Source organism: Pleurodeles waltl, chromosome 10 (assembly GCF_031143425.1).
Source record: "Pleurodeles waltl isolate 20211129_DDA chromosome 10, aPleWal1.hap1.20221129, whole genome shotgun sequence".
Taxonomy (NCBI): domain Eukaryota; kingdom Metazoa; phylum Chordata; class Amphibia; order Caudata; family Salamandridae; genus Pleurodeles; species Pleurodeles waltl.
This window is the reverse complement of record NC_090449.1, coordinates 158,843,019-158,865,604: the sequence shown is the minus strand read 5'-3', so window position 1 is coordinate 158,865,604 and position 22,586 is coordinate 158,843,019. Positions and strand designations below refer to the sequence as shown.

Here is a 22,586-nt window from a genome sequence, read left to right as displayed (position 1 = left end):
GATATTCTGTCTGCCGTATTACAAGTCCAATATGTCCTATTCCACTTAGCTCAATGATACTGCACCTGCCATCCCAAACCATTACTTCTATTTCATGCAAAACAGCATCATATTACCCCTGCCCTCCTACATAAAGGAACAATTCAATGCTCCTGCAAAGCAACAACTCCTGTTCTTTCGTGTCGGATAGCACAGCATTGTTAAATGATTAGAAGATCTTTTACTCTTTTATAGAAACATACTGTGCAGAAGTAACTAATTCATTTTCTTCAACGTGAAGCCAACACAGCGTTTCACAAAAGCAACCGCCCTTGAGCTCTGCTATAGAAGGTGTGCACATTCGTTAGAGGACGCTGCAGAATTGGAGGGAGATACACCAACACAACCATAAAATGTCTCTTAACTAAAGGAATAGTACATTCACAAGTCCCGGCTGAATCCTAACAGTGCTAGGAGCGGATGGATTGGGAATGTAGAACTCAGGTCATATAAGCCCAGAAAAAGGAGAAATGGTGTGTGTAGGTCATGAGTAACAGATCACACAACTAGTTCAAGTCTATTAAAATTCTAAAGCGAAGGCAAAAAGCACGTTTTAAATATAAATAAAATGAACAACACATGAATACAAAATACACAAATAAAAATACAATTAGAGATAAAAGTGTCAAAAGCAACATAAAAACACAATAACTAAAATGTAACCAGAAGGAATAAATACGAAACCAGGAAACAAGTAAAAAACAGTAGCAGGGGTAAGAATTACTTGCAATAGGAATATAAATATAAATGTCAACAAGTTTAACTCACTTCAAACAAGAATAAGAAAATCGATATTACTGTAGTACAAATAGATATCAACTGGAAAAATAAAAAGAACCAGGACAATAGGAACCAAATAATATCAACGTGATTAAAAAAGAAACAGCTCTATGAACACAAATCGCAACTATGAACATAAGAAGTTTTTTAATCTACTCTGAAACTTGCTACCATTGTTTACTTTTGCAATCTTAGTTGCAGTTACATGAACAGGGCATACTGTCTCTGGCTGGTAGTTTGAGTATGGTCGTAAGGAAGGTAATTTCTAAGAATCGAAAGGCAAGTTATTACCATAATATTTTATTCTGCACAAAATAAAAAACCCTCCTGTGCTGTCAAAGCCCCCACCCAACTTGAAACTGCACAGGGTACAAGATGTTATACAACATGCCCCCTGCTGAAAATGTTCAATATGCCAACAGAAAGGCACTTGGAATGCATTATCATATTAAAAAAATGTATTCAACAAAAGGTTTTGATGAAACAAAATTAAAATAATGCAAGTAAGGCGTACAAAACAATCTTCCCACTGTACATATGATACGGTCAGAGGTTTTGGGACACAAATACTTTTTCATGATACAAACCAAATGAATGTTTACATATTCACAATCGGCCATTCTAAGAAAATATTCATGTTACTAATAAAATAATTTACTATGTACATGATTATTAACAGAACCTTTTTACAGCATGTTTTAAAACATCTTCCACGTATTTATACATAAGGCATCTGAGTCTCTACTGCAAATTGTGTGCTGATCATCACTCCCATGATGCTGAAACAGAATGTGTTCCTTTTTGTTTAAAAACAACTGTCTGTGGGGTAACCTGGGCTCTGTCCATTCAGTTTTTGTGTTGCTTTGCTTTGAACAGCATTCTGGTGCACCCTCCCTTCTCAAAGGCAGCATCAATTAAGCATAGTCCACAGCGTTCTGGTTAGTAACATGGGTACATTTCTATACAAATGAAACTTTGTACCGTTCAGAGGCGTTTGTGCAAAGGACATCTCGTTTGAAGGAAAGTGCCAGAATGTTTGGCACTCCAACCCAGTGGACTGAAAAAACACTTGATCTTCCACTTGATCCTTAAATCTATGTTGTTACAGTTCCCCTCTGTGTATATGTTGGTCGCTGGTCTTCAGGAGGTGGGTTGCTGGGTAAAAGCTTTGCACGACACTCAGCAGGCACCAATCAGAGGAGGGTGATCTCACTGGGTGGAAGGGTGAGCCTTTTCTCTCTGGCATGCAGAAGATATTCCATGTGTGTAGCAATTACCCGGCATAGTTCCAGGCCCTGCAAAGTGAAGAACACCATATGAATTAATAGTGTCCTGAGTCCAACGTGAAGAACAAGAGACAAGGGCAGTTCTTAATTTGTAAATAAAAATGTGCCGGTGCTCAAAGCCCTCCTCTTAAACACGCGACTGCTGCAATTAAATGTGCGAACACGGAATACTGAGGCAGCGTAATCCTGAAGCCGTCTCCGGCTTCTTCAATCCATTTAAAGCTCCTCTCTGCTTTCTGCTCTCTCCTATTGTGAAGCTTTTTCGTGTTTCTCTTCCTCTGTCTTTCCCAAATGTGTCTTTTGCTTGCTGTGAATGCTTGAGGCAGAACAATAAGCGCCGGCCCTCAAAAATAAGAGCTGGTGCTTAGCACCGTTTACAACCAGCACAAATTAAGCACTGGACAAGGGTACAATATGAGATTGTAGGAGGCATAGTGATTGTACTCAAAGAGGGTGGCTATCAACTTAAGAAGACAGAGGAACAGATTTAAATAAGAGTGGTAATGGGACACTTGACAACCAAAGATGGTTGTCTCTTCTACCCCCTAAGAGTCCATGAGAAACACCCATAGAGTAGCTATGATTCTGACTTAAATTGTACTGATCTGGCTGCCCGATGTAGCGTGGGCCATCTGACACCATTTCTGCTGGCATTCCCTATGAGGAAGATAGCCATGAAAACCATGACTGCCGAGGACATTTTGAATGTGGGTCTTGGAAATGTACTCTCAGTGATGGGATACATTTCTGGAAGCTATGTGCATCCAGGGTAAGGTATTATTGAACTGGGTCGGATTGGGAACACAATTGGGATTCGGCACTTCCACAAATAGTAGCCCACAGTCATGAATTATTATTTTTTGTAGTTTTCTATAGTGGGAACTCGGCCGAAAGGCATGAAACAGTCTGCATGAGAGCTAGTTACATTGCACAAGATCAAATTCATTTTTATTTTAGGGATGGAGATTTGCCCAGAATCACAGGATGTTGAACTCCAACTTCTGTAGCTTTGAGTAGGACGATACACCCTATGTATTTATTTTGGTGGGAAAAGTGGCCTCACAGTAAGGCTTATGCCAACACCCCCCACTCATCTACCAATGCCTAAAAGACACTGGGGCCAAGATTACAACACCTTGCCCCTAGCAAGTCCATTTCTCTTGCTCACTCCCCCCAGCCCACTTAAACTAAGGTTGATGGCTGGCAGGGAGAGGTCAAGAAACAAAGCTACTGCTGCTCCCTTGGCTTAGATGAGAATGCCCCCCCTGCGGGGCACCTGCAAACTCCCACCCTCCCACCACCCACGAACACCCACCACGGCATGAAATTATTGGTCCAATGGGGGATGACACTGCTTCTGGGTCAGGCGGATCACACGAGGCAGGGGGCTGAGGTGAGAATGCCTCAAGGGCCTGAGTAACACCTGGCCCTCAGTCTCAGTTTGACGGCACATCAAGGGAGTATCCATGATGCTGGCACCACATTACAGTGATCTGTCGGGACTGGGGAAGAACTGAAAAACCTGCCAACAGGTGTCCCTGATGAACCGGCCCATCGCCCAATGCCCGACGGGCCACCTTCCCAATCCAACGCTGTATTGAATGGGACAGAGGCAGCATAGTCGAGAGAAGGAGTCAGGAGGCTGGATTGAAGCCTGAACAGGGATGGAAACAGTTCAAGATTATCATCCGGAGGTATCCCCCATGCCTGCAGAAGCTGTTTCGGAGGAAAAACGCCTGCAGCACTGGCAAGCCATCTTAATATTTGTTAGGAATGTTGCCAGTCAGTGTCTCTGTTACACTAGCAGTTTGGCAAACTGTAAATCAAGCCCTTATTCTACCTGCAGGGTTGAAGGAAGGACTGAAAAAGCACACGCAAGGTGCACCACGTTAACTACATCGCCACTTTTAGGTCCTGCATACATGTGCTCTGTTAAATTGTGCGAACACCTGCTTGACAAGGGAGTGCAATTATAAGAGGTGCAATGTTTTACGCACTCCGTTATTACCAGATGTGATACAGTTTGTATCCCCATTACATTTCAGTACATCAAACCTGCTAGAATTCAGTGGAAGAAAAATGTTTTATAAATGCTGCGGCAGACGGATTTTGGTGTAGTACACACCAAAATAATACACTTTATCTCCCATTTGTAGGGCAAAACGTGAACTAGATGATAGTTATACCTGATAAATCCTAAACATCTCGTTATCGGATTTTATCAGATATGACAATTATAGCATCTGTTACCAGGGCATTCGTAGTAAGACGCTTAGACTTGGGTTACCTTTTCACTTGACTTAAAGTTTGCAGCAGGCCTGTTAAAACACGCCTATCTGAGCAATAAAGGCTGCACATCTAGGCTGCACATCTACGTTAAATTTTGTGATACACGTACTGCACACTTGTAGCATTTCCACTAGGGCACCAAACGTGTTTTTCTGCACCCCATTGTCACTTTGCAGCTTTAAAAACATTTTGATTATAAAAATATTGGTTCAACAGATCGCTTTTCAACAATTAATAATTATATTCCTACCTTCGGGATTACTATGCCTTTCAGAGGCATCTTAAGGATTTTAGGGGCCGTGGCGCAAACGTAGTTACGGGGCCGCTGTTCACAACAGTTTTGAATTTATGATCAAATGTCAGCTTTTTCATGTTCTTTTAGTCCAGGCCACAGACACTGCACAGGCACACTGCTTCAAATTCGAAATGTGGTTCCAGCTGATACTAAGGGATAGTGATGTGTGTTTTCAATATTGCATTGCAGCATCAGCTGTTGAAAGTTATTGAAAATAAACTGTGCAGCAGCCAGCCACTTCTCATATGTGAGGTCCTATTTTGATCTAAAAGGAACTTTTTTTTATAGATGTTGGATGGTGTTGAAAAACAAACAACATTTTTCTTCAAAATGTTTCAACAGACTCCCACACATCACCCATATTAAAAATAAATTAAAGGAAAATGATCTTTAAAACAATGTTTAAAAACGAATCAAGGTCATCAGGGCAGGACTGTGTGGAGAACAGAGCTGGCTCTAAGAGGGGGCCCCCTGAAAGGCTGGGGCCCTGGGCCAGAGCCAACTTTTTCCATACCTTAAAACGTCTCTTCTGCCTTTTGAAATCGCAACTTTACACAGGTCTCTATGCATGGGCGTAGGAAGTGTGGGGGACGCGGGGGATGTATCCCCCCCAGATTTTAGAGGGTGGGGGACAAAGGTGGGGGGGACAAGGGGACAAAATAATTTCCCCTCTCACATCTATTATTCAGAGGGCCATTAGCGCACAAAAGCGCTACTTATAATAGCCCTTTACCGACCATCCTCCAACCTGATGGTAACAGAATGAAGGTGAGTCAGGAGGCCCCCTGCGCCCTCTGCCCTTTTGTTTGTCCTGTTCACAGCTGTGGGCATTAAGGGTGCTCATAAGAACAAAGGGAAGGAGGAGGAGAAAAGCGTTTTTGATTATTACTGTCTGCATCACCTGCCGCCTTGAAGAGGAGCACTGCAGGAGGCCTTCAAGAGGAGCTGCAAGACAATGAGGAAGAAAGAGGAAACAGAGCCCCACTCACCCTGATGCCTTTAGGCTAGAAAGGAGACCCTGTGAAACACAATATTTGTATTTGCCTAAGATCACACCAGTTGGTGAAACAGTGAAGTCGACATTGAGCCCAGATTTGACCTTTTCACACAACAATTTAGCTATTAGAAGGGTATATTTTCCTAACATTTATGTTTAATGTTTTGTTATTTGGGTAATGAAGGGCTTGATTACAGCGTGGCTAACAGGGAGAAGCCATATTTCATTTTGTCCGTTATGCCTAGCGTTATTATTTATGTTGTTGTTATTGTTACATACTTCAGCATATTGAAGTTAATCATCTTTTCTCTATCTTTTCTTCACTCTACTCTGAAACAATCTACCCTATGCCACTGCACCCTACACCACTTTTCTCCACTCTTTGCTACTCTACGCCACTGCAATCTATGCTGTACCACTCCACTCTACACCACTCTACTCTGCAGCACCCTACACTACGCCACTGCAATCTATGCTATTCTACTCTAACCATTGTACACTACACTCCAGCACTCTGCCAATGCACACTTCACCACTTTACTCAAAACCAATGCACTCTATGCCACTGCACTCTATGCCAATCTACTCTGCACCACAGCACTCTATTCCACTGTGTCCAATGCCACTGTACTCTGCGCCACAGCACTCTATGCCACTCTACAATACACCACTGTACTCTGCGACCCTCTAATCTGCAACATTGCACTCTCTGCCACTGAACTGCACGCCCCTCTACTCTGCACCACTGCACTCAATGCCACTGTACTCTGTCCCACTGCACTCTTTCTGCACCACTGCAATCTAATCTACTCTACACCACTCCACTGTAGGACACTTCACTCTACTTTGAAATCATCTCCTCTATGCCACTGCAATCTATGCAACTCCACTCTATGCAATGCCAGTCTAATCTACCCTGCACCATTCCAATGTACCAAGCGTCACTCGAATCTGCTCTGCACCGCTCTATGCTACTGCACTCTACATCACTATGCTCCACTCTGCAACAATCTACTCTTCACCACTATACTGTACTCTGCAGCAATCTACTCTATGCCACAGCCCTCTATGCAACTCTAATCTACTCTGCACCACTGTACTCTACACCACTCCTCTCTACTCTGCATCACTCTACATCACTGCACTCTACACCAATGCATTCTGTGCGACTCTACTCTACACCACTGCCCTTTATGACACTCTACTCTGCAACACTGCACTCTGCCACTGAACTATACTCCTCTCTACTCTGCACCACAGCACACTACTCTGCACCGCTCAACTATATGCCACTCTACTGCACTCTACACCAGCGTACTATATGCCACTACACTCTATGCCACTCTACTCTGCATCACTGCACTCCACCACTGCACTCTACACTAATCTACTCTACCTTGCACCACTCCACTCTACCATGCACCACATCACTCCATGACACAGCACTGAACCACTGCAATTTACGCTGTGCCACTCCACTCTGCGCCCCTCAACTGTTCACCACTCTACGCTACTACAATGTATGCTAAACCAGTGCAGTCTTCGCCAATGCACTCTACACCTCTTTACTCAAAACCATGCACTCTATACCACTACACTCTACACCAATCTACTTATGCCACTTCACTCTAGACCACCCAACCCCACTCTGACACTTCACTCTGACATTACACTCCATGATACTAGACTCTGACACTCTATTCCATTAAACTCTAACACTTTCTCCACTCTGTAACTCCATACACAACTCCCTATACGCCACTCTATTCCACTTTACTCCACTCTATGCCACTCCACACCACTCTATGCCACTTCAATCTACAATACTCAACGCCACTGCACAACCCTCTATGCCACTCCACTATACAACAATGCACTATGCTCAACAACACTCTACCCAACATTCTCTATGCCAGTTCACGTTACTTTACTTCACTCTACTCCAGTTCACTTTTCTTTATGCCTTTCCACCCTACAACACTCTGCCACTCCACTCTGACACTCTATTACACTGTGATACTACTCCACTCTACTACTACTTTATGGCATTGATTGCCTTCTCACTCATATGAGACGTGAGTCAGATTTATCTTCGCCATTTTGGTTACAAGCTCTCTGTAACCCTTTTAACTCAAGCTTGATGAAGGCTTAGGATGATCCTGATACTTGTCTAGGGGATCGAAATATCGTCAGCCAAAGTACCTTGACTTGTATTTGTGATATTGTACATAAGGTGGCATAGGCATAGGTACTATGAGCTAATGACTTTGTGATTCACTATTTGAGTCATTCATGTAAAAGTCGGTGTATAAAAGCTTGTAAATCATTATTGTGGATGCTAACCTTGTAGGAAAGTAGCCTCTTTCTAGCTTGGTTACCCCCACATTTGGCCTGTTTGCAATGTGTGTTTGAGTGTGTCTACTGGGATCCTGCTAATCAGGACCCCAGTAGTTATGCTCTCTCCCTTAAATTATGGTTGTTGCATACTGGTAACCCAGTATTTCACCCAAAAATGGCATACTGGTGCCCCCTTATAAGTCCCTAGTATATGGTACTTAGGTACCCAGGGCATTGGGGTTCCAGGAGATCCCTATGCGCTGCAGCATTTCTTTTGCCACCCATAGGGAGCCCATGCAAAGGCTTCTGCAGGACTGCCATTGCAGCCTGCGTGAAAAGGTCCATGCACCCTTTCACTGCCAGTTACACTGCACCAGGTCACTTATAAGTCACCCCTATAGCAGGCCTTCCAGCCCTGAGGGCAGGGTGCAGAGTACCTGTGTGTGAGGGCACCCCTGCACTAGCAGAGGTGCCCCCACGACCTCCAGGACCATTTTCCTAGACTTCATGAGTGTGGGGATGCCATTTTACACATGTACTGGAAATAGGTCACTACCTCTTCCCAGCTACATAATGGTAACTCTGAACATAGGTATGTTTGGTATCAAACACGTTGGAATCATACCCCAAGGCTTTTGCAAGTATTGGTTGTATGATTTCATGCACTCTGGGGGCTCCTTAGAGGACCCCCAGTATTGCCATTCCAGCTTTCTGAGGTTTTCCAGGCAGCCCCAGCTGCTGCCACCTCTCAGACAGGTTTCTGCCCTCCTGTTGCTTGAGAAGCTCAAGCCCAGGAAGGCAGAACAAAGGATTTCCTTTGGGAGAAGGGTGTTACACCCTCTGCCTTTGGAAATAGGTGCTACTGTCTCACTGAGGCTCTGCTAACCAGAACCTCAGTGGTTATGCTCTCTCTTTACTTCCAAATTTGTCACTAACAGGCTAGTGACTAAATTTACCAATTCACATTGGCATACTGGTACACCCATGTAATTCCCTAGTATATTGTACTGAGGTACCCAGGGTATTGGGGTTCCAGGAGATCCCTATGGGCTGCAGCATTTCTTTTGCCACCCATAGGGAGCTCTGACAATTCTTACACAGGACTGCCACTGCAGCCTGAGTGAAATAATGCCCACATTATTTCACAGCCATTTTACACTGCTCATAAGTAACTTATAAGTCACCTATATGTCTAACCTTCACCTGGTGAAGGTTGGGTGCAAAGTTACTTAGTGTGTGGGCACCCTGGCACTAGCCAAGGTGCCCCCACATTGTTCAGGGCAATTTCCCCAGACTTTGTGAGTGCGGGGACACCATTACACGCGTGCCCTACACATAGGGCACCACCTATGTGTAGTGTCACAATGGTAACTTCGAACATGGCCATGTAACATGTCTAAGATCATGGAATTGTCACCCCAATACCATTCTGATATTGGGGAGACAATTCCATGATCCCCCGGGTCTCTAGCACAGAACCCGGGTACTGCCAAACTGCCTTTCTGGGGTTTCACTGCAGCTGCTGCTGCTGCCAACCCACCGACAGGTTTCTGCCCCCCTGGGGTCCAGGCAGCCCTGGCCCAGGAACGCAGAACAAAGGACTTCCTTCAGAGAGAGGGTGTTACACCCTCTCCCTTTGGAAAAGGTGAGACAGGCTGGGGAGGAGCAGCCTCCCCCAGCCTCTGGAAATGCTTTGATGGGCACCGATGCTGCCCATCTCTGCATAAGCCAGTCTACGCCGTTTCAGGGATACCCCAGCCCTGCTCTGGCACGAAAATGGACAAAGGAAAGGGGAGTGACCCCTCCCCTGACTTGCACCTCCCAGGGGAGGTGCCCAGAGCTCCTCCAGTGTGCCCCAGACCTCTGCCATCTTGGATTCAGAGGTGTTGCTGGCACACTGGACTGCTCTGAGTGGCCAGTGCCAGCAGGTGACGTCAGAGGCTCCTTCTGATAGGCTCTTACCTCTCTTAGTAGCCAATCCTCCTTCCTAGGTAGCCAAACCTCCTTTTCTGGCTATTTAAGGTCTCTGCTTTGGGGATCTCACCAGATAACGAATGTAAGAGCTCATCAGAGTTACTCTGCATCTCCCTCTTCACCTTCTGCCAAAGGATCGACCGCTGACTGCTCAGGGCGCCTGTTAAGGACTGGGGAGATTCCTATATTACAAGACTAGATTGTTATGCTATTCACTTCCCTCTTATTGTTGAGTTTTTATCACCACTGAGTGTTTTGTACTGCCTCCTGACATAGCTTCCAATGTCTATGAGTGATCCCTGAAGCCTGGGTGGAGTGACTCTCCCCAGCTTGGGTTAAATCGTGACCAGTGGTGACCCAAATGCTCACCTGTGGTCACTTCAGGACTGCACCCGTTAGTGTGCATGGAGATAAAGAGGCGCGCTGCCTAGTTGGGACTAGGACTACAGGTGAGTGGCTCAAGTGCCACCATGATGTGGGCTGGGGCCTGTGGGTCATCTGTGTTCCCAAAAGCACGATTAGTGGAGGCTGACGCTGCATTTGAAGGCCTGATGAGTAGCGGTAAAGGTGCAAAAGAGGTTGGGAGGCCCACCCTCACAGACATTAACTGAATTTGGATTGTCCGTGCCTGCTGCGAATAGTGTATGCTACCCCCTACCCTCCCCTCTGTCTGGACACCTGGGCTCTGCCACGTGTGGTCTTGCATGCCCTCAACACACACACACTAAAAGAACCTTATTGACGGTGGGGCTGTGCACAATTGCAGAACAGTGGCTTAGTTATTGCAGACCCCACCTGATGTGGGTTGATTTTCTTGTTGCATGAGAATGTGAATGCTGCTGCCTGGCATGAGAAGTCTGTACAAAATGTTTGCGGTCCACGAATAACCACAGTTTATGACATTCAAAGCTGACTGCTGATTGAAAACGCTGCCATAGACCCAGGTTTGGCGACTTGTCTTTGATGAATCATGGCTCTTTTACTACACATGGCTTCTGCCTTAAATAGCATCCTACTGTCTTTTGGTGTGCCAAAAGTGCTCAGTTCGTTGTAATGGGTGGTAGACAGCCCTACCATATGCTGAAGCCACTGTCTATCCATACAGTTCTGGACTGTTGCCTACATTTTTTGGATACAGTGGTTAAACAGTGGTAGAGTCACTTCCCAAAAGTTGGAGGTATCCGAAGTCAGAAACGACACAGAGCTCATAACACAGGTGTGATTACTTTACCCTTCACTAACTACACTGATGTCTAAACAGAAACTCAAGACACAGCTTTATATTTCAGAGACAGTGGCTGAAAAATGAAATCCAGAACTCCCAGCAAAGTCAACGGTCAACATGGTGAAAGTTGCGTTCTACACTTTAATGAAGGAATTGTCATCAATCAAATCAGGCATTAGGTCAGTGAAAGATAACACCAAGGAGACAATGGCGCATGTGATGACAGTCAGAATCAATGTTGCACAAATTTAAGATGACTAGCTACACCTGAGAGGATGGCTGAAGCAGAGGAATAAAAAATAAATACTATGATTAGTGGACTAGGTTGGGTTCAAGAATTAAATAATGCTCAGAGGAAACTGGTGGATTTGAAAGACAGAAGGGACAATGTACTTATCCTGGGAATTCCAGAGGGTTCAAAGCAATGAAACATGAAACCATTTTTATTCACTACATTGCCAGATTTGCTGCTGTGCACTTTCTCCCTGCCCCTGGAATTTCAAAGAGGTCACCAGTTTTGTGCAGTCACACTAAGCTAAGGGCTTAATTTAGACCTTGGTGGAGGGGAATACTCTGTCATAAAAGTGACGGATATCCTGTCTTCCGATTACGATCCCATGAAGGTGGAAGGAATTCCGATACATTTGCGATGGAATATTTCCTCCTTCAAGATATAAATGTTTTCCGTACTGCAACCGTGGGAGTGAATATGCGGACTGATAAAGAGGAACTGGAATTAGTAATGAGACTCTGAGCAAAGAGGGGGTGAAATTGTGATAAAGACAAATCATAATCATGATCCCCATTAAAAACTAAACTTGTATTCATTAAAAAATGGTGTTCAATAACTGAAGGGTGACACTCTAAAGGGAGTGTAAAATTTGACATGTTCTATCATGCATGTTGCATTGTGTTTCTCCTTGTGAATTCACTAAGATGTAATGTCGGAATGTTTGGATTACCTTGGGAGTTATAATTTATTTGTGCTTTCAGTTTTGCTTCTGTGTTACTGAGCTGGTCAGACCTCATTACGGGAAACGGTTGCATACTGCCAGACTATGTGCATTTGCTGAATACATATTTTTAGCTGATTGTTGATAAGACGTTTGGTCAATTATAGGCAATTGGGTGGCACGAAGCCCAGCTCAAACGTCTAGTAGGGTGTGGTGAGTTGAGGATAAAGGCCTGTAGTAACATTGCAATCCCCGTTGAGACTGAATGGTTGGGTTTGCAGGGATTGGGAGTGTGGTCCGTTATGTTATTCAAACTGGGCAAACGCTGACTCATTCTTGAAGCTGGTGTTTTGCCTGCAGGGATTGTCTTTTTTTTAAATGCAAGTATCTCCTGTGCGCCACTTCTGTTCCCAATCTACCGATGGGCATTTCACCACCAGCAACTGCAACACTGTTTAATCAGGCTGCAAAATGCCTGTTGGCAAGAATAAAGCAACACAAAATCCATATGCACTTATTCATGACCCACTTATTGTTCTATTTGTATTCACAATGAGTGTTTTGTACAACCATCTGACATAATTTGCCATTACCTAAAAGTAGTCCTTGATTCCTGGGAGGGGTGCCACACTCACATTAAGTGTTGGGGATTTCCACTAAAGACAATCTCTGGTTGAAGGTCACAATGCCCATGATATTTAGATGAATACACATCACCCTAAAACTCAGTTAGAAAATCTCCAGCTCCTCTCACTTAATGCCAAAAGCCTCACACACCATTTAAGATGAAAGAAAGTGCTTGTGTGCTTCATGTTCAGCCATATGGATATTACTGTAATTCAGAATTCACACTTAGCTCCTACTGAGTCTGAAAAGTTGAGAAGGGATTGAGGGTTCAAGGTTATTTTTACTTGCAATGCAATGGACACGAGCAGATGCTGCAAGTACCCTTTCGTACAGAAGAGGAGTGGCAACTCTTTTAGTAAGTCTCTCTCCCTGGGCATTCTCTAACTTGTACAGACCTAGAGGATTTATATGTCTTTGCAAAAATCTGAATTCAGGGGTAGGTAGAAGTATTTGGTTCAGTGTATGCACCAACAGGGACTAAATTGGACTTGTTTACCACCAATATAGAGTGATAAAAGAATTGCATAATAATAAACAGGACTTGGTCAGGGGCAGAATATAACATTAGAACCAGTGCTAGACCGATCTAGCAAGATGGACCCGTGGCATACTCTCAGGCATGATCAAAGAGCCGCTCCATGGTCATGCCTTAGTGGAGGTGTAGAGACTTCTCAACACTCGCAAAAAAGATTGTACTTCAGTCTCTTGTATTCACTGCACGACCGCTTGTAACGACTTTTTCCTCATGTGTCATACTGCATCATCAGATTTGACATCTTGTTAAATATGGGAAACTGTCATTTCAGACTCTTACCTGTAGCACTGACATTGTCCCTGGGCCTGTTAGCCCCACTCAATAAACTGTGGAGAAGTAATACTTTTACATATAGACAAAAAGGGGGAAAAGGGGTTATTGTGAACCCACTTCGATTACTATCTGTTGCTTAGCAAAGAAATCATTACCTCAAGGCAGATCTTATGGGCTGCGGGAAAGTCTTATGTTAGGAGCGAGATGATTAAGAACTCGGCGGTCCAAATCAAATGAGGTGTAGAAAGGCATGGACATTTAAGAAAGATTATCAAAGATTTGATGGCTCAGTATAAAAGGACTTCCACACAATGACATTAATAGAGCTAACAAAATGGAAATATAACCTAAACACATCTTTTACCAAGCAGGGAGAATACTAATTTACTGTAAGTCGTTCTGCCAGATGCTTTTATTGTTTTTTTTTTTCTATTTGTATTCTAATATTGACTTTTATCTCTCCTATCTTACCCTGTCTTTTCACACTTTCGTTTTGGATCATTGTACTCACACTATACCTTACTGTCTGACGGTGGGATGTGTACACACAATGTACCTCAGATATAATAATAAGGTGGACTTGCTACTCTTCATATAGCAATTAAAATAGTTCATTGTTTATTAGATTGGCATCAGTGGTACCTACTGATGACTTTGTAATTTGTATTCTTGTATTATGTACCTGTGAGTGCCATAAATAATTGCTTCACATAAGAAAAGGAAACATTTTACCTGATCAAGCTGCAGCTGTGTCACTCTCGATGACATCAAATCCCCCAGCATAATCTCCACATATGGGTAACTGGAGCCAGCTGTCGGCCGCTGGGTCCGTGTTGACTGGATGTCTTTAAGTGGAAAATTCACTATCAAGTCCTGTGTAATATGGGAAAGAAAGAAATACACTTATTTAAATATTAAATTATTTTTCATTCCTACATCTAATATCCCTTCATTAAACATGTATCCTTTCTCCACATACCATCATTTAAAATATGTACTTTATTTGTAAGAAACTTTTTACAATCATATTTTTAACTCAAATCAAGATGTTTATATTATTTGGTTACTTAACCATCTCTCACCCATTGAATAGGTTTATTTCTATAAAACATGTATTTAATTGTATTTAGCAATAGACACAAAAGTAAAAAAAAAAAAAAAAACGTGTGCCAAATCATTGCCCTGAAAATTAGATATGACCCTTATCAGCTCCCCCGATTAACAGATACATTTAGCAGCTTGTTACATTCGCAATGGCTCATTTACAATTACTTTCCTAATAAGTATTACCTTATCCTCAATCTTCTACATGTTTCACATTTAATATCAGTCTCTCTGATGGATGGTTGATTTCTTACATCTCTCACACTCTGTATTTATCTTACCTTTCCGGTCTTTCGTTCCTATCAGGTTTTCTGTACCTCTCGATCAAATGTTTGTCAATCCCTTTCTTTTTATATGCATTAATTGAATCTGTCTATGTTCTGGTGTTTGCAACACATCGATTCTCCCATTCTTCCAGCCATATTTATCAATATTAAATAATGATTTCTTATTTTCTTTCTTAGTTTAAATTTTTGGTGGATTCTATTACATATTTAGTGTATACTATTGTGACGCATTACTGGTAATGTGCTACTTCCGATATGTAGTCTAGCTGAACGGATAGTCTAGAATACCCAAAACATTTTCTGGATGAAATAAGCATAAGTGATAAATGTTGTTAGTGACTTCTCGCCAATCAGACCCATGAAATATCTTATTTCTATAGTTAACCACCAGTTACCGCAAGAGACCTAGCACAGGTAAAAAAAAGACAGACATTAGTTCCGACATACATGTATTACGCTTTGAATGTGCCTAATTTACACATGTTTGGCTATACACAGACACTCCTGTCATACCCCAGAGACAATTATGCATGTTGCAGAATGCATTATTAAGCGGAAGTATGCACGAATAAAGGGGGTTACACCTCTTGCACTGTTTCTACTTGTGCAAAGGCGTGCATTTTAGTATTGTATGCACTAGTATTGTTCATAAAATAAGACATTCAAAAATATTTTCTATATGTATTTCCCAGCTACATGCTACTCCTGAACCACAGGTATTGAAAAGCTGCACAGAACAGTGGACTGTCTGTTTCACTATCTGCAGCACACATATTCAGTTTATCTAGTTGCATGTCTCTGCAGAGATAATTAGAGTTTATAAGGATCTTTGCTTTCAGATTTCCAAAGCATATTTATTGGTAGCATTTGTCCCATTATAACCACCTGGAGGTTTAATAAAAGCTATTGACTAACAACTCAGGTCTCAGGCATGTCAGTAATACCTCCAAAAAGCCATTGGAGTCAATCTGTCCTCATAGCAGCTCAGTGATCTATTCTTTTATCCACTACTTTATAAATGCACGGTCAATAATAACACAGCTCGAGGCAAAAGTAAGGATGGTACAAATCCAGCATAAGTTCCGACTATCACCAGTTATCTTCATTACTTCACGTTCTTTGCTTGCTCATCAAAGTTATTCCTAAATGAGGTGCATTTGCATTGTGGAGAAAGACCGTCAGTTCGTTTAGTAACAGCACTCTCCAGTGTTTTTTTCGGTTTATAATATAGAGGATTAGAGTAAGAAAAATGTGCATACCAATTTCTTTGTTGACTACAAAGCCAGTGGACCAAGAGAAGTAAAATCCAACTTGGAAGGAAAGGCAGGAGATAGTGTGTGCGTGAGAAGGACCTGTTATGACATTATTGCAAAGTAAGTAGGCCACCACCATCCTTAGCCCTGTATCTCATCACTGTGCTTTTTAAATAGGAAAACAACAGGCAAGAAAATCAGGTACCTTGGCTGCCCACAAAGGAACTCCACAATGTTGATAGCCTATGCTGCACAATGTTCACATAAAACAAATCTGCGAAGTTCTGCACCATAAAGCACCACAGCACAAAGGAACCCTACTGGTCACAGCAAAATATCCTAACTTGATACTCACTGTACCTCGCTATTGCAGAGAGAAAATACCTTGTCCAACTCATGGTACTCTAATGAAGATACACCCATGAACAAGACTTGGTGCCTAACATTGCAAATTACAGGCACTAGCATACAAAATCCTGAGGAAAGGCTACCCCTTCTCCTACCTTACCCAAAGAGGAAAAATAAAATAGAATGGTATAGGGAAAGCATAGCAGTGACTACCTTCAAGGGCTGGTGAATGAAAAAATGTGCAAACACAGGAAAGGAAACCTCATTAAAAGAGAAAGTGAAACAAAGGAGCTCAGACAAGCCAAAGTAAACACGTTCCATGGTAACCAAACAGAACGAATCAGATTGTGGGTTTGGAAGATAGTTGCAGAGTGACAAAAGAATCAAAAAGGACTATGGTGAAGCCAAAAAGCTTGAAATAACTTTGTGACAATCAATAGCATGTAAGGACACATATCTCAACTAATGTACCTGACAGTGCCCCTCCCAAAACATTCCTAAATGCCTATGTTGGAACATGTTGCACCATAGACGCGAAAACAGCCATCCTATTCTAACATAAATAAGTCAGAGTCTCAGAAAGTGTTCAATTGAGCACCACAGAAACACAGGCAATGAATAACAAAACCAACTAACCGCAATTATTGCCATAAAAATAACCGTGGAACAATGTATACGCGCAAAAGACTTCAGAGAACACACGTGATGTGGGAGACTAGGAGAATCATGGCATCTGGATGGAGAGAAGGAAATAAGACAACCTGAGCTGAAGGGAAACCAGTAACCGCTACGAGTAAATAAAAAGCTGAACCAGATGAGCTTCCTATTCCATTTAATGTTCAGGTATATTAAGGAAGATTGTATGTTGGGAAAGTGGAAAATATTCACCTGTGTGGTTTACAAAAACAGTAAAAACTACCTGAAGAGCAATGAGGCATGTCCTTTAGGAAAGGCTCTAATGGGAACGTAACACTGTAAAACAATGCAATTCAACAGAATGAACTGGAAAAAAGGACCCAGCATAAACATACTCTCAAACTGCTGTTGGTTGTGCTAACATTTCTGGCTGTGGTTGGCATCATACCACGATGGAGAAGAGAGATGCTGACCAACAAGAAGATTGGGCAGTGCGGGCACCATTCGGGTGTGTAGTTACCTTGGATTGTGGATGGACTCAGCCAGGCTGGGGCAAAGGGTCCTCCTTAGTCTTGCTCAGATATTAATAGGAGGTCGCAGTTATCAGAGCAGCACGTGAAGCTGAGGGGATTCACTTGCATAGTCTGTAAGTGTAATGAGACTGCAACCCATTTGATACCATCACTATGTAGAGCTTTTATTTTTTACTAAATATCCTTCGATGTCTTGTGTCTGTTTATCTACCGATATTTAACCTAGAGTTTTGGCAGGACCGACATTCTACCTCGATGTATCACCACAAGGCAAAGCAAAACAGTTCAGCACAATTTAACATTAAAGAGGAGTATAAATTAAAATGGCACCGTCTTTGTGGCTTTCCTTTGCATCACTTAGATTTTGTTACATGAGATGCTCTCACACAACGATTATTCAACGTTTCTCAAGCGAGGTGAACACTAGAATCACAAACATTCAAGGGTGCAGGAATGTGTACACATGATATCACTGAAGGATGCTTGAACACATACATGGGTTTCTTTGTTCAGGAAGTTGAGCCCATTCTGGTTTACAGCCAGGATACATGGAGAAACTATGGTGTTGTTGCTGCAGCTCTGGATGTAGAAGAAAGACGAACCGAACATTGGGTAAGCATTCAGCAGTCCTGCAACACAAAGTAATGGATCAATTGCTGTAGACTACTGTCGGAGAACAATAACAAACAAACCTTTCTGGGAGGATAAACAGCATTGATCTTAATAAAAGTGGGCTGGATGTGGTTGCCTGCTTGTAGAAATTACCTTATTAAATACAACCTATATTGTCTCTGCTTTAGGTTCGAAAGACTAAGGGATTAGAGTCTTACCAAAGGATTCAATGTTGGGTGCCAGTTTTTGCAAGTCCATCTGTAAATAACTTGTATTAAAAAATCAAAGGTATTAAAATACTTGCACCCAACTATATGTAGTAGATAGTTAGGGTAGCATGGATAAAGAAAACAATACAAAACTATCAAAGCACATTAAAAATCTAATTTGCATCTGTTCTTCCCCTGTCAAACAAATTACTTACCTTTAGTAATTATTTTTCTGGTGGGTATTATAACCGCAGATTCCTCACCCTTTGAATCTCCTTTATGTCAGACTGGATTTGGGAAAGTTTCATACAAGAGCTTGAGTGAGTCATCAAGTGAGGCCATTGGGTGACTGACAAACTGAATGATAAACAGTGTGCTCCACCTAAACTGGAACCTTATGACCAAACAGAGGTCCACTCTACCGAACAGGGAACAGGAGAGGGGTGGGAGTTGAAGAATCACTGATTAGATGGAGTATCCACTAGAAAGAGTGTTATGAAAGGTAAGTGGCTTGTTTTTGTGATGGATACAATAACCACAGATGCTTCACTTTTTTAATCAATACCAAAGCAGTACCCACAACAAGGTGATGCGATTGGGGAAGGGATTTCACAACAGGAGGTTCAGGATGTCCCTCCCTGCGGGTCTGAGAATCAAGTCAGTAGTGCCCAGTGGAAGTAAGGATGGAAGATCAAAGGGTGCCAGACAGATGTCCAACACAAGAACACTCTGAGTCTGGGCTAAATTTGCAGCCTTCACCCTGGTCGAATGAACCCTTTGTGGCCAAGGCATAGCGCAGTTTTATACAGAGGGCAACATCTGGACTGCCTATTCTGTCTTTGCACCAGTGAATCCAACTAAGAATTGGTCGTTGTTAGACCTGACAGCCTTAGGGTGGTCATCCCCCAACGTTTTGCCTGCCTCCCTCCACTTTTCTGATTCTGTTTCTGCTGGTTTTAGGACTCTGCGCACTTTACCACTGCTAAGCAGTGCTAAAGTGCATATGCTCTCTCCCTTAAACATGGTAACATTGGTTCATTCCCAATTGGCATATCTGATTTACTTGTAAGTCCCTAGTAAAGTGCACTACATGTGCCCAGGGCCTGTAAATTAAATGTCGCTAGTGGGTCAGCAGCACTGGTTGTGCCACCCACATAAGTAGCCCCTTAACCATGTCTCAGGCCTGCCACATCGACTTGGCATTTAAAAGTACTTGTCAAGCCCTAAATTCCCCTTTTTCTACATATAAGTCACCCCTAAGGTATTCCCTAGGTAACCAATAGGGCAGAGTGCTATGTAGGTAAAAGGCAGGATATGTACATGTGTGGTTTATATGTCCTGGTAGTGGAAAACTCCTAAATTCCTTTTCCACAACTGTGATGCCTGCTCCTTTCATAGGATAGCATTAGGGCTGACATCATATACTGTTTGAGTGGAAGATTCTGATCAGAAAGGGGTGACCAGGTCATATTTAGTATGGCAAAAATGGTGACACAAAATCCTGCTTATCGGTGAGGCTGGATTTGATATTACTATTTTACAAATACCACTTTTAGAAAGTGAGCATTTTTCTACACTTAAAATCCATCAGCCTGTCTCCCATCAAAGTCTGGGCTGGGCTGGTTGACAGGGTCCTTGTGCACTTCACCCAGACAACCACAAACAAACCTACTGGGACCCTGGCAGCCAGACCTGTACTGAAAGGGGAACTTGTGCACTTCAAAACCACTCTTTGAAGTCTCCCACACTTCAAATTCATTTTTGGGTATATAAACTGTGTCTCTGACCCCACCAAATCAGACACTTCTGGACATGAACCTGTAACCTGTCTAGAGGAACTACCTGGCTGCCCAAAGGACTCATCTGGACTGCATTGCTGAGAAGGAGTGCTGCCCTGCTGCCCTCTGACTTTGCTGAGAAGTGCTCTCCAAGGGCTTGAATTGAACTTGCCTCCTGTTTTCTGAAGTCTCAGGGCCAACAAGACTTCATCTCTTCATGAAACTCCTTGTGGGCCGAAAATCATCACACAGCCTGCCGGAAACCACAGCCGTGGTGCGACCGAGAAACCGCTGCATTCCCACTTCCTGACTTCTTGAGTGAAGAATCGATGCAGCTCCTGCCTTGCGGCCGTAAATTCAATGCACAGCCCTACCCGATCGACATACAACCGAACCGGAAAGAAGCAGCCCGACTTCCTGAGTGAAGAATCGACGCAGCACCTGCCGTGCGACAGAAAATTCGACGCATCACCAAACTGGATTGGCGCAACACCTGTGACTTGTCCCGCGTGCCCAGGATTTCCATGCATCGTCCCAGGGTGTCAAAAAGATCCCCGTATCGCTGTGAGGAACCAAGACTGCACGTCGGAAATTGATACAAAGCCCCTTGCAGCATGGAAAGAAACAAAGTATCATCTGTGCCGCATCGGAAAATCTGACGCACACCCTATTTTTCCACGCATCTCCTCCTCTGTGGTCTCTGTGCATGCTATTTTTGACACAAACCAGTTTCTTTGTGAAACCAAGAGACAACTATTGATTTCTAAGGTTTAAGACTCTTGTTACTCTTGCAAAAGTGATAGCTCTACTTGTGCTTATTGAATCTTTATCGTTTTGACCTTAATTTAACCAGATAAATATCTTATATGTTTCTAAACCTGTGTGGTGTATTTTTGTAGTGTTTTCACTTTATTACTGTATGATTTATTGCACACATACGTTACACATTGCCTTCTAAGTTAAGCCTGACTGCCCAGTGCCAAGCTACCAGAGGGTGGGCACATGATAATTTGGATTATGTGTGACTTACCCTGAGCAGGATTGTGGTCCCTATTTAGATAAAGGTGAATACCTCTGCCAACTAGAGGCCCAATTTTTAACAATCACCACCCAGTGCTCCTTAATCTTACCAACGTAAAAACTAAGGGGCATATTTAACAGCCCCTAGCACCATTCTAACGCCGTATTAATGTCATTTTTTTAACTCAAATGTGGCGTTAGAAGGTCAAAAATGCAGTGGCGTATTTACAAAGTGGCGCAATGCATGCATTGCACCACTTTGTGACCCTTTACTTCACATTATGCCAGTGCCAGGCATAATGTATGCAAATGGGTCATTCCCCCATTAGGGGGGCCAAAAAAATGGCGCAAAGAAATCTAGGAGAATTCTTTGCACCATTTTTTTCAGCACCTTTAACGCCTGCTCAAAGCAGGCATTAAAAGGAGGCTTTGATTAGTTACAATGGGCCTCTGGGTGCTTTTCAAGATTAGTATCAACATTTTTTATGCTAATCTTGCAAAGCGCTGGAATAGTGTAAAGAAATGTACACTGGTCCCCCAACGACCGCCATGGTGCGCCGTATTTTAAATACATCGCACACATGGTGGCCTTAGCGGGGTGCAAAGGGGCACTTTTCTCAAATATGCCCCTAAGGATCTACCTATGATCCAGGAACTGAGGCCTCTCCTTCGCTTATGTGGGATGTGGTGGTAAGAAAGAAGTGGGGATTGTAATTGACTGCCCCACAGGAAAGGGTGAAATTACCTTTGGGAGGAAAGAGGCCTTAGTTCTAAGCACTATTTTGTCCAAGAAGAAGGTAGTGCAAAGTCAGAAGCAGAGACAAAGCTTGTAATTCATCGATGTGGCATGCCTAACTGATTGTAACAAGAAAAAACAAAAAACAGTCTCATCAGACAACTGTGTATGAGCTCAAAAGACAAGCACATTAAAAATGTAAGAAAGAAATTAGGATCCCAACGAAGCATAATGGAAACATATGCATAAGCCATTTTGGAAAACGCATCACAACAGACTACTTGATTAAATGGGGCCAATCAGGCAGCCTAGAAATGCCAAAAGAGCCAACAAGTAAGCTTTGCACAGTGCCCAAAGCAAAACCTTGCCAGGCAGAGGACAAAACAAATAGAAGCACATCCAACTGCTTAGCCTGAATAGAGTCAATGTGTCGGTCCTCTGATTAGGTCACAAACAGCCC

At 42.9% G+C, this 22,586-nt stretch overlaps 1 protein-coding gene across 1 annotated transcript in view; it reads right to left on the bottom strand.

Annotated features, from left to right (window-relative positions):
* Nucleotides 1–1,135: 1,135 nt before the first annotated feature.
* MYO15A (myosin XVA) overlaps nucleotides 1,136–22,586 on the bottom strand; it is a 761,224-nt gene continuing 739,773 nt past the window's right edge. Inside the window, exons 67-69 of the mRNA XM_069212299.1 lie at nucleotides 18,267–18,400; nucleotides 14,343–14,483; nucleotides 1,136–2,114 (exon numbers count right to left, since the gene is read on the bottom strand). Coding sequence (XP_069068400.1) covers nucleotides 2,013–2,114; nucleotides 14,343–14,483; nucleotides 18,267–18,400 — 377 coding nt within the window. The 3' untranslated portion in view covers nucleotides 1,136–2,012. The remainder of the gene's footprint in view (nucleotides 2,115–14,342; nucleotides 14,484–18,266; nucleotides 18,401–22,586) is intronic.